Consider the following 15,775-nt stretch of genomic DNA (forward strand, 5'->3'; position numbering starts at 1 on the left):
AAAGGGTGAAAAAAATGGAGTCAAAGAGGAATCTTTGAGAAATCTGTATACTAGCTACTTTTAACAATGAGGAAGCTTAGGTCCAGGGAGATTTTGACTTGCCTATGGTCTCATCATTAGGGGCAGAGTTGGTACCCAGTCTCCTGACTCAACATCTTGGGCACTTTTCACTACAGAATAACATTAACAGATAATAAAAGAAATTTACCCAAAATAGAGCACTATGAAATAGAAAATATTATTATATTAATAGACCCAAGCAACAGGATGAAAAGACACAGATGAAATGCCTTTCATCATCATTGCATGCTGCTTTGGATGGAGTACCTGAACTGAGGAGATCAGAGGAGCATAGATTTAGAACTGGAAGAGACCCTATATGCCATGTATTTCAACCACTTCATTTTAGATAGGAGGCAACTGAAGACCAGAGAAGAGGAATATAAACAACAGTGCTAGGGTTTGAAATCAGGTCCTCTGACTCCTAATAGTGCATTCTTGATGCTAGTATTCTGTTTCTCAATGGATCTCACATTAGTTGAAATATTTAATTAAATTTAAAAAAGATCCATGGGTTAACTATGCAAAGTCAGACTCTTCTTGTCTTAGTTAACATGTTTCAGGGCACATGGCTATAGTTAGGGATGTGCTGGTAAATGTTTGATAATTAGTTCTTTGAAAAAAAATTACACACAACACACTTTTAAAATTTAATCTGCATTATAAAATTTTTTCCTTCACCATATGTACATAAAATCAACAAAACAAGAAATCAAGCCCTGATTTACGGTGTCTGCCAAAACCTGAGGTATAAACACACGCTGAAAATTTAACAACTAACTCTCACAAGCACGTTCAAGCTGGCCCCAGCACATCCCTGGATATAGCTGAATATTTGTAATAGTAGACAAAGTAACGATACCATTCTACTTTATTGGTATTTTATGATCACTGGCTTTATTTCATTTAGTCTAACCATCTTGCAAGGTGATAATGGCTTTGTCTTTGAATACGGACCATTTTTTATAGCTATGAGAAAACAATGAAAGTCAAACCTACCTCTGCCATCTGGTCTGCTGTGTTACCCTCAGCACCCATATAGACCATGGCTAGTGTAGATGAAATGCTCCAAGGGCAAAAGAAGACATTCTGATTATTATTTGTTTGATTTAGATGCTTGAAAAAGTTGAGGGCAAATTCTGTGTTTGCTGGTTGCATGTTCTCCATTGTTTCAACCTGGGAAGGAAATGAGAAAAAAAAAAAAGAAAATTTCAGAGGTAATTTCACAGGGTCATGGTGCCATCTTCACCATTGGTGTGGCCATAGGATTAGCACTGTAAGGGGCTTTGAAGTTCAGTTAGTTCAGCCCCCCAATTTGACAGGTTAGAAAATTGAGTTCCAGAGAAATGAAATGAAGTCACAATGGTAGTCCATACTAGCCAAGCCAGGATTTGGATCCTATCTGACTCCAACTTCTCTTTCCAGGTTCATTACACATGACTCCCCTCCTTGCACTCTGGAATCCAGTCCAACTGGCCTATTTGCTGATCCCCTGGTTGAATTAATCTCTCTTCTTTGAACCCTGAGCTCCCTTCAGTTCAAGTGCTATGTCCTATAAGAGGCCTTTCCTGATTCCTCCCAGTTACCAATCTATCACCTCCAAATTACTTCCTATTTTCTTTATATAAATCCTGTATTTACTTAGATGCACACATGTCGAGTGTATACATGAAAACTCTGACTGTGAATGATAGTTAGCCTATAAAGAATGGTCCTCTGATTCCAAAACCGGGACTTTTCCCATCCCACCCTAGGCAGTTCCTGGGTAAGATTGTCTAAATTGGACATGCATCACCTATGCTCCATTAGGATCAGAAGAGGCAGCATTGCTTGGAAGGGTGAGCAATGTGCTGCTTTGCATTTGACAAATATTCATTAAGAGCCTACTATAAGCCAGGTACTGTGCTAAGTGCCAGAGATACAATAACAAAAGGAAAACAAAATTTTTGCCATTGAGAAACTTAAAAATTCACTCAGGTGAATTACTAGTGGCATTGGGATTTGGAATCAGGTCCTCTGACTGAATTGAGTACTTTTGACAGTGTACCATATGGTTTTTCAATGGGTTCAAGTATTAAAGAAATATTACTAAAAACCACTCTTTATAACATCAGGATTTTCATTCATAGAGTGTGTATGTACAAAATAAAAAATAAAAAAGAAGGTACAAAATATATACAAAATAAATTGGAAGAAAAAAATTGGGCCAGGGTGCATTAGGAATGGGAGATTCAAGAGAGGTCTCCTAGAATTTGAACTCCCTGAAGGGAGTTCAGGGTTCCAAGAGACTAAGGTGAGGAGTGAAGGCATTTCAATCATGAGAATCAGAAAATAAAGTCTGGCTGACCAGATTGTAATAGTGTTGACAGTACTTGAGGGTAAGCCATGTGTGATGGAACTAGAAAGAGAAGCTGCAGTCAGATAGGGAAGGGCTTTAAATGCTCAACAGATTTGGTATTTTCTCCTAGTAGCACTGGAGGGCCACCAACATTTCTTGATCAGGTGAGTGGCATGGCCAATAAGTAGGATGTGAACAGCTGAAGTAGAACTGAAGCAGTTTGTAAATTGAGGGAACCTGGAAAAACACACATCCATCGCCAGATGTGGAAGTAAACATGAGAGTGTTGGACAAGGTGGCTTCCCTGACACCTGCATCCTCCCCATCACCCCTCATGACTTGGTGTTCACACAAGGATCCCCATCTACACAGCATACAGATAATGATGCAATATGAGTCCAGATGGCCCTTACTCATCATCCTCCATGAAGAGGAAACCCTGAGGAACACATGTCCTCCATTTCACAGGATTATTTAGTTAACAGGTATTTAATGTTTTACTTAGAAAATGCTCTGATCAGGCCGATGATAATAATCACACTCCATTACAATTACAAAGCATTTCTTAATATATAATTTCTTTAAAAATGCTTACATATACAATTTCTTCATCATTATGAAATTTCATGGAGTTTGTTTCAGATACATAATACTCTCTCCTCTTAATGTACCTTTCACTTTCAAAGAATTTAAGGACTGAACTTATGATTTCATTGATTTTGGGAGGAAATGCCCTTCAGCAGTGGAAGTCAAACAAGCTAACTCCTTCTCTGCAACTGATCGTCTTAGAGAGAGAAGTCAAGTTGACTTGCCTAGGGTCATATAGCCAGTAGGTGGGACATGAACTCAGCACTTCATGGCTTTATAGATAACTCTAATTTCCTGTGTTTCACCTTCAAATTCAAACTCAATGTTTTCATTTTCTTTCCACTTGTCTTGGAATTATGTCTTATCCTAGTTTACCAGGCAAGTGATACAACAGAACACAGGACTTGGAGCCAGGAAGGACTGAGTTCAAACACTCCCTCAGACATTTACTAGCTGTGTCACCCTAGACAAGTTACTTAACCTCTTACGTTGGCATTTTTTCATTGCAAAATGGAGATAAACGACAGCACCTACATCATTGAGTTGTTGCAAGGATCATCTGAGATAGCACGTGCAAAATACTTTTCACACTTTAAAGTGCTGTATATTAATTGTCATTCTTATTGTTAATATATTAGCTTAGTCTTGACTACAGGTACTGACTGCTTGCATCTGGTCTCCCCTTGATCCCCATTCACTCATTTCAGATCTTAGCCTTCACCGCTGCCTCTCCTTTTGTCACTGAGTCAAACCTGCTCCCAAACTTGACTGACCCTTCATCCACTTCAATATTTTCTCAGACTCGTTCTCTGAGTTTGCTTCCATGTCAGACTGAGCGCTCTTCAGTGAGGTACAGACTAGGCCAGAAGAAAGATCTTTGGGAAGAGTGTTGTGTTTGAAATCAGAGGTGCTTGGTCTCTGCCTCTTAGTGGGTGATTTGGGATGGGTCACTTAACCTCTCTGAGACTCAATTTCCTTACCTGGAAAGTGAGGGGGTTGGACTCTGTGACTTCTAGGTCCCCTTTCTAGTTCTAAATCTTTGATCTTATATGGGCAACTATGGAATATGGCTGCAAGGCACTCATCTTCATAGCATCTAGGAAGATTTTTCAGTTGAGTCCAAATGATAAATCAAATGGAAGTTTTACAAGTATGTGTCTTTATGGAAAGCCTTCCTTTCTCCTCTTTCCCTTTACCTCCTTGCTTTCCCTTTCCTCCCGTGTGTGTGTGTGTGTGTGTGTGTGCGTGTGTGTGTGTGTGTGAATACACAAGGGGAGGAGAAAGAAAGGAAGAGGTATAGGGAAAAGAAGAGTTAAAGGGAGAGAGAAAGAGAATGACAGAAACAGAGAGAGAGATCCATAAACACATACTTGGAGATTTATCTATACTTACATATACACACATACAAAAAAATTGGGAGCAAGGTATATTAGGAACTGGAGAATCAAGAAAGGCCTCGTAAGAGGTAGGACATACGTAAAATATTTTTGTACATGTGGATCCTTTTCCCATTTCATTTCTAAAATATATAGAGAACTGTGTCAAATTTATAAGAATATAAGTCATTCCCTAATTGATAAATGGTCAAAGGATATGAACAGGTACTTTTCAGAGGAAGAAATTAAAGCTATCTATAGTCATATGAAAAAATTTTCTAAATCACTATTTATTAGAGAGATGCAACACATCTCACATACAGTGTATTATGTGTATATATAAAATACTTATACTTTATTCTCTTCTAATAATATAGGATGTTCCTTTCTGCATTGATCCTTTAGCCCCCCTCTCTCTTGGCTTCACAGCTAGGTGGCACAGTAGATAAGGTGTTGGGCCTGTAGTCAAGGAAGACTCATTTTTCTGAGTTCAAATCCAGCCTTAGACAACTTCTAACTGTGTGACACTTAACCCCGTTTTCTTCAGTTTCTTCTTCTATAAAATGAACTAGAGAAGGCAATGGCAAACCATTCTAGTATCTCTGCCAAGAAAGCCCCAAATGCGGTCACACAGACATGACTGAACCAACTCCACAATACGTGTCATCCATGAGCTAAGCCTTGGAAGTACTGAAAAGGTTTTCTTTCTCACTTTGTTTTAGCTATAGCCTAGTTCCACAGCATGTACCCCAAGGACAGCCCTATGTAGTATATCCAGTGACTATATGATATAAACCTACCTACTCACACTTAGCAAACGAACAAATATGACAGGCAATTCATTCATCAACTGACACAGACAAACCTCGGGTGTGTCTGTGCCTCAAGGTGTGGCTGAATGTTTCCACATGCCTCTATGTTGGCTGGTGAACATACCTAGGCCATCTACATGGCATAAGAGTCTTACGCAATGATTTTTTTTAAAAAGCCACCCTACAATTACTAAAGGACATAAATACACCAAGTGAAATAGACACTGATCTTTCCAAAAGAAATATTTCTCCAGTGACAAGTTTCACAGAGCTTGGGTGAGGTGTGGGGAATAAATGCCCCAGGGATGCAGGTTTTGCAAATTTCCCAGTGCTGCCAGTTGCTAGGTGTGTGACTGTGACCTTAACCTCCTAAGCCTACTTCCAGGTCAATAAAATGGGATTACTGTGGAGAAAATGTGATGTAAACTTTCGAGCAATAAATACAAGTGGATTGTCATCGTTTAAACTCTTTGCTAGGAGGCAACATGGCCTATTATACTAGTTCAACTTTCTGAGATCCTTTTTGGGATTTTCTTGGCAAAGATACTGGAATGGTTTGCCATTTACTTCTCCAGCCCATTTTACACATAAGGAAACTGAGGCAAAAAAAGCTGAAAAGCTGGCCATGAATCCAGGCAGACCTCGATGCAAGTGAGGCTGGTAACTTTGCACAGACCTCTCTCACTTAATCCAATCCTCTTGCAAGTCATGTATCACCTTCTTTCATCATGGTCCTCTTTGAGAATGAAGAACAAACCGTAACAACAAAAATATGCCCAGGCTGTGAGCATTTCTCAGTGTTGTAGGCATCTCTGAGACTCTAAGTTTCAGAGAAAGTGCTGACCAGGATTGGTGGAGGGAATTTCCTTCTCCAGGAGTACTTTTTACCAAGGAAATCATAGGTCTAGTTCCCATCCCTATACCTTCTCTAACAGATTATCTCTGTCACTCTTCTCTGTAATCAGTAATTAATCTCTCTCTGATCTCTTTCTTTTAATTCCCGACATGGGAAGTTATTTCTTATTTTAAATAAGAAATAAAATCCTCATAAGGAGAGTTGTTCCCTCATCGGGACTCTCTTGAATGAGGAGTTCAACAGAGGCTAGATCTCACTGTTTTTGTTATTGGCCCTTCATTCTCAAAGAGAACCAATTACCCATTGGATGTGACCTTGTACTAGAAGACAACTGAGGTTCATTTCAATTTTGTGATTCTTTAAATACTTCTTTGTGCACGTTTCTATTTCCCATTAATTAATAAAGATGGCATACCATCAGTATTCCTCCTTACTAATTAGTCCAAATATCCTCGTCTCAAAGTTACCCTTGACCAAAACATGAAATAGACTTTATCTTCAGTGCCTGCCCACTTCCCTTTTCTCCATCTCTCTTTTCCCTTATTCTATTCCCTGTCCCTCAGGGTGCCATTGTCCTCCCACAGCACATTATCCTGGCCAGTACTCTTCAAAAAGTGCCCTTCTTTGTAATTCCTCCCTCCTTACTATCCCACCAAAATGCCAATTCCTTCATGGTGCCCTACTCTCAACCAGCTTCCACAGTCATGAATAATCTAATTCATAAGCATGTGTTGTAACATTTTCAAAGAGGTTATTTTTTAATATTGAAAAGATTGGCTCTTCAATTTTGGAATTTCAGAGGTGAGTGGGGGAGCCGTTTTGGGGGAAGTCATATCTCCAATTGCCCTTCCATTGCCACCATGTAGATGTCTGTCTATTCCACCTACATAATTATCCATCCTTGGCTCTTACAAATTCTCATGAAGACTAACTGCAATTAAGGCTACTGTCACAAACAGAATAGCTGTCATGATGCCCCTATACCCATTTAAAAATAGAATCCCATTCAATTTTTTAAAAATTGAAAACCAATATAAAAGGAATTTCTTACCCTATCTTGTGTGAAATATAATCTTAAATATTCAAGAATTACTTTATTCAAAGGTAAAGTAATTTTTCAGGCCCATGTAGAAGTCTATGTGTGAGTATATTGCAGGGCAACATAGAAATAGGTTTCTATGGAGGTGGATCACTGTATAGCAAACAGTGTGATAAGATAAACTTCCGGAGCTTCCAGTGACTAATGGAGAAGTTTTGCACACCAGAAACAATTAGATTTATTAAGAATTTAATTTTTGTAAAGTTCTTAGTTGGTCCATTCCAGAGTAAGGAACTCTTAAATTTTATTTAATTTCAAGGGCTCATTTTGGCCTTTTTTTAAAAAACATATATACTTTATGGTAATGTTTGATTTTTTTTTTTTTTTTTTTGCTTTGGGAGTCAAACTGACAGGGAAAATAGTATTTGAACTCACAAAGAACTATATTCAGGTCAAGTAAAAGGCAACTAGGTACGGAGTGCTGGACCTGGAGTCAGGAAGACCTGAGTTTAAATCTGGCTTCAGACACTTGCTAAACATGTGATCCTGGGTAACTCACTTAACTCTGTTTGCCTCCGTTTCCCCATCTGTAAAATGACCTGGAGAAGAAAATGGCAAACCACTCCAGCATTTCTACCAATAAAACCCCAAATGGGATCATGAAGAGTCAGACACAATACACAAGTCAAGTAAAATCTCTATTTAAAAAGAATTTCTTATAAACCATGTTCACAGTATTATTTTTGGAGCAAGGGCTATGCTCCTTTTATAGAGGTAGGGACAGAATCATAGAATCTGAGTTGGAAGGGACCTTAGGGGTCACTTAGTCTAGTTGTTACCTTTACAGAATCTGTTCCACATTAGTCTTTAAAGCAGATACGTGGTACGAAAGAAAAAGCACTGATCATGAAAGAAATAAACCTGAATTTAAATCCTGTCTTAGGTACTTGCTAGCTTTGTGGCCCCCAGGAAGTTATGTAAACTGCCCCCCTCAGTTTTCCCATTTGTAAACTGGGAACAAAGCCTCTCCTTGCCAGGGTTGTTTGTGAGAATATAATGAGACAACATTTGTAAAGTGTGTTGTAAACCTTAAAGTATTATATAGATACTTGCTAATTAATAACCCAGACAAGGGGTCACACCGGCCCCACTTGAAAAAGGGGAAACACTGAGCCTTGAGTCAGGAAGATCTGAGTCCAGATTTGACCTCAGAAATTGATTAGCTGTGTGACCTTGGGCAAGACACTAACTTCTCTCTGCCTCCGTTTTTTTCACTTTTTTCACTTTTAAAATGGGGGTCATAAAAGCCTTCGCCTCTTGGGGTTATTGTGAGCATCCAATGAGATCATAGTAAAGTGCTTAGGACAGTTCCCGGCACCTAGCAGGCATTTTATAAATGCTGATTTCCTCTTTTCCTTCTTCCTGCCACTGCCCTATTCCACTTTGAGATGACTCTTGTTATCAGGAGTTTTTCGTTGTATCGATCCAAAATCTGTGTCCATGATTCAGTCCTCACTGATTGTTCTCTTTTGGACCTTCTAGAGCCAACAGAACAAATGTAACCCTTTTTTCTACAGTACAGACCTTCACATACCTGAGGAATAGCCTGTCCCCTCCCCATTATCGCCATTCTTCATTTCTTCAGACTAAAAATCCTAAATTCTTTCAGTCAGACCTCTAGATGGAATGGTTTCTACTCTCTCACCATACCTTTCTTTTTCCTCTGGGTACCATACAGCTTGTCCAAGTCTTGCCTGAAATGTGTTATTGTTGAGTCACTTCAGTCATTTCTAATTCTCATTTGAGGTGTTCTTGGCAAAAGTACTGGAGTGGTTTGCCATTCCTTTCTTCACCTTATTTTACAGATGAGGAAACTAAGGCAAACATGGTTAAATCTCTTGTTTAGTGTCACACAACTTAAGTGAGACTGGATTTGAATTTAGATCCTCCAGAATCCAGACCCAGTGTTCTATCCACGTGTGACACCTACCTATCTAACATAGCACCCTGAATTAAGTATAATACTACAGATGACATCTAAGTCAAAGTATGGAGGCATTATCAGCTTTTAATTTCTGAAATTTCAATGAAGCTTAAAACCAGTGGGGGTTTTTTAGCTGCTGTGTAGCACCATTGATTCACTGAGTTTGCAGTCCATGAAAGACCCCAGTTCTCAAACCTGACCCTGTTACATCTATTACTCAAGGTTCCCCCTAAAATTTATTCTCCCCAAGTCAATTATAACAGGATTTGAAAGTGTCATTGGATATCAAGCTCAGTATATTAGGAGGCAGCCTCAAAAGTTTATCCAGACCTAAACCACATAATAAAAGTTTAATGTTTATAATGAAGAAGAAAATATTTCCATTCAGCTCCACTCTTGGTAGATACCCTACATGAATCCCTAAGCAGCTAGGTGGTGATGAGTATTGCTGAGTCTGGAGCAGAAAGACCTGAATTCAAATCTGTCTATGTGACCCCAGGCAAGTCATTTAACATCTGTTTGTCTCAGTTTCCTCAACCGTAAAATGGGGATAATAAAAACACCTATCTTACAAGGTTAACAAATGATGACCAAATGAGACAATATTGATAAATGCCTGGCACATAGTAGGCATTATATAAATGTTTATTCCCTTCCACTCTTCCCCATACTATGATCATGGATGTACAACTAGAAGAAATATTAGAGGTCATCTATATAATGCCTTCATTTTATGTATGAGGAAACTGGGAAGTTAAGGGATTTGTCCAAGATCATTCCTAGTTTGGTGGCCACACTTTATGAGGGGGATTGAGAAGTTGAACTATGTCCAAAGATGGTGGCCAAGATGGGGTAGGAACTTGACGTCAATCCTAATGAGAAGTTGTGCAAGGAGATGAGGACATTTTGCCTAGAGAAATGGAGGGGTTAGGGCATGGGACATGGGACATGGGACATATTCTCAAACTCAACAAGTCCAAAATAGAACTGGTGTTTTCCCCTAAAACCACTCTTCCTCATAATATCACTATTTCCTTCCAGGACACCATCATCTTTCAACTCATTTCAGTCATTGAAAACCAAGAGTCTACCTTGACTCTTCCCTCTCATCCATCCTGCATGCGACTTCAATTGCCAAACCTACTGGATTTTATCTCCATGTCTTGTACTTCCGTCCTCTTCTCTATACTTCTACCACTACTATTCTAATTCAGGCCCTCAGCACCTCTCACTTGGACTATTGAAAAAGCTTCATACCTGATCTCTGCTGTATCCAGCCTCCCTGCTCCCTATCTCATCCTCACTCAGCTGCCCAAGTGATATTGCTAATGCACGAGTTTTATTATGTCACTTCTCTTCTCATGAAGCTTCAGTGGCTCCCTATAGCTTAGAGGATGAAATACAAGTGCCTCTGTTTCGTGTTTAAAGACTTTCTCAGCCTGAGTCCAATCTGTCTTTCTAGGATGATTACTCATGTGCTCTACATTCTACACAAAATAGTACACCTGTAGAGTGGGATTCCCATACAGGAAGCGAAAATATGTATATAGCATCAACTATGTGCCAGGAATTATGCTTTGTAAATATTATCTGTTTTGATCCTCAAAACAACTCTGGAAGCCCCATTTTTCATTTAAGGAAACTGAGGCAAACAGACTTGCACACATAGCTACTAAGTGACTGAGGTCACGTTTGAACTCAAGTCCATTACATTATAAGTTCTTTGAGGGCAGGAATTATCTTTCACCTTTTTTTTTGTATCCCCAGCACTTGGCACAGTGCCTGACATATAGTAGTTGCTTAATAAATGTTTATGGAATGAATATTGAATGAATGAATGAAATTCTTCCCTACTCTAGGTGGGGCATTTGATCTCCTACATATGTGCTTTTGCACAGTCTGTTCTTCTCTCTGCCCCACCCTCATCCCTTCACTGCCATTCTTGCAATGTTCTCTCCTCAACTCCAACTCTTGGAAACTCTGGCTTCCTTCAAGGTTCAATTGAAGAGACACTTCCTGCAAGAGGCCTTTCCTGATTTTCTTCCTTGTTAGTGCTCATCCCTCTCCAAATAACCATATATTTATTTTGTACTTTGTACTTCTCAGGGTTCATGCTGTTTTTTCTTCAGGTATAATCCTTGTGGTTGAAGATTGACTCTTTTGCTCCAACCCTTAGCACAGTGCCCAAACCATAGTAGGTACTTAATTCATTCTTGCTGCATCGAACTGAACGGAACCTTTTCAAACCATAGTTGGTTAATGGACCTAGGTTCAAATCTCAGCTCTGCAACTTAATATCCATGTGAAATTGGATAAGAGCAGCTAGGTGGCACAGTGGATAGAATGCTGAGCCTGGAGTCAGGATGTTCAAATCTGGTCTCAGACACTGACTAGCTGTGTGACCCTGGGCAACACTTAATCCTATTTGCCTCAGTTCCTCATCTGTAAAATGAGCAGAGAAGGAAACGAAACCACTCATATCTCTGCCAATAAAACCATGAATGGGGTCACAAAGAGTCAGACATGACTGAAATGACTGAACAACAACAATGAACTTGGCCAAGTCACACAACTTACTCTGGGCCTCAGTTTGCTCATCTATAAAATAAAAGGATTGGACTGAATCTTCTCTAATGTCCTTTTTGGCTATAAACCCTACCACCTACTATAAGATAAAGTTCAAACTCAATTTTCGTAATACCAAGATTTATTTTACATAAATATAGCATGGAAACCTAATAACTAAAAACTTTTAGGAACTTGAACACAGAAGTCCCTTGTAATCTCATACAAAGCATATGCCTTCTTAGTTGGGACCACACGTCCAAGTCACTGCTGCCACTGTAAGCCAAGAATGTTGAGGTTTTGTTTGCTTTTTGTGGGACTTATTGGCTTAAATGCTAATACCCTAATGTTAGTTATAAAGAGACAACAAATGATATCAAAGCAGAAAATGCCTGTTGTTGATTTCTCAGTGATGTAATACATGATAATACTTCCATTCTTAGACGACAGTTGACTCTTAATTAATGTTATCTTTGGAAGTGACATTATTATGGAATAAATATTATCCTTGGAAATAATGGGAAGAAATAGTCTACAAATAACTTGAACTTGTTGCTGTCAATTCTCACCCATGAGGAAAGATCCCTGAGGTCTTGGCAAGGCTATCAGATATCAGAATTGGATCAACCCCTAAAAACTACAAACTCTGCCCAGTGCTCCACTCCCTTTAACCCAGATCCATATTGGTCATGGGAAAGCTTCTGTTTCCATTGCTACTGTAGGGTAGCAACACATGGAGAATGAAACCAAAATAAAGAAGTGGAAAACAAGAAGAACAGGCTTGTTTTTTTGAATAAACCTTTTCCCAAATAATCATCACATCTTATCCACACCCAAAAGGAAAAAAGAAAAACAGATATGTCTATTTGGTACTTTACATGATGGAAAATAATTTGTATATTAATATGGAGCCATAGTGTGGAAGCGAATGGTCAGCTCAGTCAGTCCTATCAGATGACTAGTAAGAATATTGTCCCCCTGATTTGATGAATCCAGTTCCTTGAATGAATCAACATATTTGGGAGTCTTGTTGACAATACCATTTGTAAAGAAAATTCCCTAATTCCTCCACATTGTGGTCATCAATTAATAATGGAATTTTAAAACTAATGAAGCTTCACTGATGAAAATTACTGACGGAAGTCTATTCTCTCTATTCAAAACACCTTCAGTTATTAAAATTTGCTTAAAGATGAACAGTCAAGTAAAAACAAAAATATCCTTATTCATAGTTGCTTTATCCTAGAATATAGCTTCTCAAGAAAAAATACAGTTTTATTTGGGTAGCACTAATAAGAATATAGATTCATATCTAGATAAGGTTTTGAATATCGTCAAATCCAACTCTCTAATTTTACAGAAAGGAAAATTGAGGCCCAGGGAGGTTAAATAACATGTGCAAAGCCACACAGGCAGTAAGTGCCTGAGCAGGGCACTGTGACTTGAGATTTAGCACTTTCCCTCCCATTTCTTATTATTTATAGTCATTAAATAGAGAACCACAAACAGACACTATTTCAAGATATGCTCCTAATTTGTCCCATGAAATTAATTTAACACCTTGAATATAAATTTAATCTAAAACTTTGTAGGAATCTATTCTGGCTCTTGATGATTTAGTGGGTAAAGTCTTAATCTGGTGTCTGTGAACTTAGGATATTTTTTAAATTGATAATTACATTTTAATATAGTTTTTTCCCTTTGAAATCCTATTTGTTTTATGTCATATATTTTGAGAATAGGTTTCTTCAGACAGCCAAAAGGATCTATGACACAAAAAACATGAAGACCTGACCCTAAAAGTTGTTAAAATAACAAACTAACATATTTTCTTTTCCTTTCAAAAGCCTTATAACTGTCATTTGATTTCCCATTAAATATTCCCCTACATTTCTATCTTCAAAATATTAACAATACTAGTAAGAAACCATAAGGAAAATGAAATCCTACTTCCCATAAAAATAGTCACAGGAAAAGTTACCTTGAGATTGAGGTGCTGTTCTCTTGACAACGAGGGTTTCTTTCTGGCTTACTCCAGTTTACATGCAGGGATGACTGACTGGTTTTATAGTCTGTTCTTGCCCCTCCCAAGCTGCTTTTCCATTTTTTTTTCTTTATCATTCAGAGTGATTCAACATTTTACTCAGAAAGTCATCAGTGGAAATAGTAATACTTATCCGTACAGAAGCAGAAACTTGAGGAAGCTATTGGGAAAGTGACATCATGCAGAAACTTTGGAGTTTGGCAATAACTATACAAGTTAATCAAAAGAGGCTGGAACTTTTCAGCAGCTTTTCAGCAGTTTCTCATTCTAGGCCACCTCTTTCAACCTCTCCTCCCTTATCAGAGGGATACCACAGTAAATACGTTTGGTTGTTCTGTGCTTTTTAGAAACAATGGGCTCATTGGTGGTGGTGGGAGGAAAAAACCAACCATCCTTGTAAGCTGGAAATAGAAGGGGAGACAATCTGTCTCATTTCTTCTCTTGAGTTCTATCTGTATGAAATTCCCAAAGACCCAAGTAAAATTATTTTAATTCTTAAGTTTAATTTATATCTTCTCAACTAAAAATATGGCTAAGGTCAAGCAGAATTTCAGTGACATCATTCACTGGCCTCTCATATAGGTGGACCATGAATGCTTTTTTATTTTTCCTCACTAAAGCCTAGACTTTAATCACTAATAAGCCATGCTGTTCAAGAGCTAATTTGTAGTCCTAGATAACTTAAGGAAAAACTTAAGAAGCGCCTCATATTAACCAGAAATTAGCATCTCGAAATTTGACTCACAATTCCCTAGATATGTGTTCACATATTGTTGAAGGTATTTTAAAGCAAACAAAATTAGCTGGTATGGCAAAAAAGCAATGGGAAACTTGAGAATTTTTCTTTGCTTAGGGACACCATTGTTTCAATAGTTTAGTCAAGGTCACCTTTGTTCTACAAACCAGCTTTCTTTTATCTTCACTAAGGGATGGCCAGGACTGATATTGTCATGAGAGAAGGGATATCTCAAAAGCCAAGAAACAGATTGAGGAATGAACATGGAGGGCTTGAGACAAAATGGACACCAATTAGCCTGGAACAAGGTGTGCTCATGTTTAGAGTAATAGGAGGTTAAGGTTGCATAAGTAAAGCAAAACTTAGTACCCATGAATGCCAGGGGGAGCTTAGTACTTGGGGTGACTCTATATGTTCTTGAACAAGAATGTCATTATGGAACTGGTGTTTTAGGAAATTAATCTAGCAAATTCCTTAAGGGAAAATGATTCTAATCTTATTTTGCTTCTTCTCCCCACTCCCTACCTAGGATAATGTCTCATAGACATGAAGTGCTTAAAAATGTTTGTTGACTAAATGAATAAATTCAAGTCAGTTTGATTATAGCATTAAACACCTACTATGTGCAATGAACTGTGCTAGGTAGGAACTGAATATAGAAAGAGAAAAAACCAAACAGTCCCTGCTCTCAGAGACCTTACATTTTGTTAAAGGATTCACTTGTACACTGATGAGTAAATGTAAGAGAATTTGATAAGAAATGGGGCATAAACGGGGAAGGTGATGCAAATCAGAAAAGGCTCCACGAAATAAGAGATCCCCAACTACAGTCTTGAAAGAAGATAAAAATTCTGAGTGACAAAAAAAGAGGAAAGAGTTTATTACAAACATGCAGGTCAACCTGCATGAAGGACAAGAAATTCTGAGGTCAGGGAAAAGTCTTACTGGAATGTCAAATGGATGAAGGGGAGTAATGTGAGATAAGGTTGAAGAAACAGGTTTAAGCTAGATTACAGAGGGCCTCAAATGTCAGTGTGGGAAACTTCGTCCTCTCAAAGGCTGCTTATTTGTTTGTTTTAAATCAAGGAGATGACAGAGAGACTTTTTGGTTTTGTTTTGGGTTTTCTGTTTACATTTTTGGTTCTTTTGGTTTTTTTGAAAATGTGTGGAATCATTCCCCAATCAACAAATGGTCAAAGGATATGAACAGGCAATTTTCAGAGGAAGAAATTAAAGATATCTGTAATCATATGAAAAAATGCTCTAAATCACTTTTGATTAGAGAGATGCAAATCAAAACAACTCTGAGATACCACATCACACCTATTAGATTGCAAACATGACAGAATAGGAAGATGATGAATGTTAGAGAGGATG

The 15,775-nt window shown here is 38.2% G+C and overlaps 1 protein-coding gene across 1 annotated transcript in view; it reads right to left on the minus strand.

The window, feature by feature from the left end:
- The window catches only part of SERPINB2 (serpin family B member 2), a 29,600-nt gene extending 15,914 nt beyond the window's left edge, over positions 1 to 13,686 (minus strand). The window contains exons 1-2 of the mRNA XM_072605033.1: positions 13,600 to 13,686; positions 1,060 to 1,236 (exon numbers count right to left, since the gene is read on the minus strand). Of these exons, the coding sequence (XP_072461134.1) occupies positions 1,060 to 1,227 (168 nt within the window). The 5' untranslated portion in view covers positions 1,228 to 1,236; positions 13,600 to 13,686. The remainder of the gene's footprint in view (positions 1 to 1,059; positions 1,237 to 13,599) is intronic.
- Between the last annotated feature and the right edge of the window lie 2,089 nt (positions 13,687 to 15,775).

Source organism: Notamacropus eugenii, chromosome 4, assembly GCF_028372415.1.
Source record: "Notamacropus eugenii isolate mMacEug1 chromosome 4, mMacEug1.pri_v2, whole genome shotgun sequence".
Taxonomy (NCBI): Eukaryota; Metazoa; Chordata; class Mammalia; order Diprotodontia; family Macropodidae; genus Notamacropus; species Notamacropus eugenii.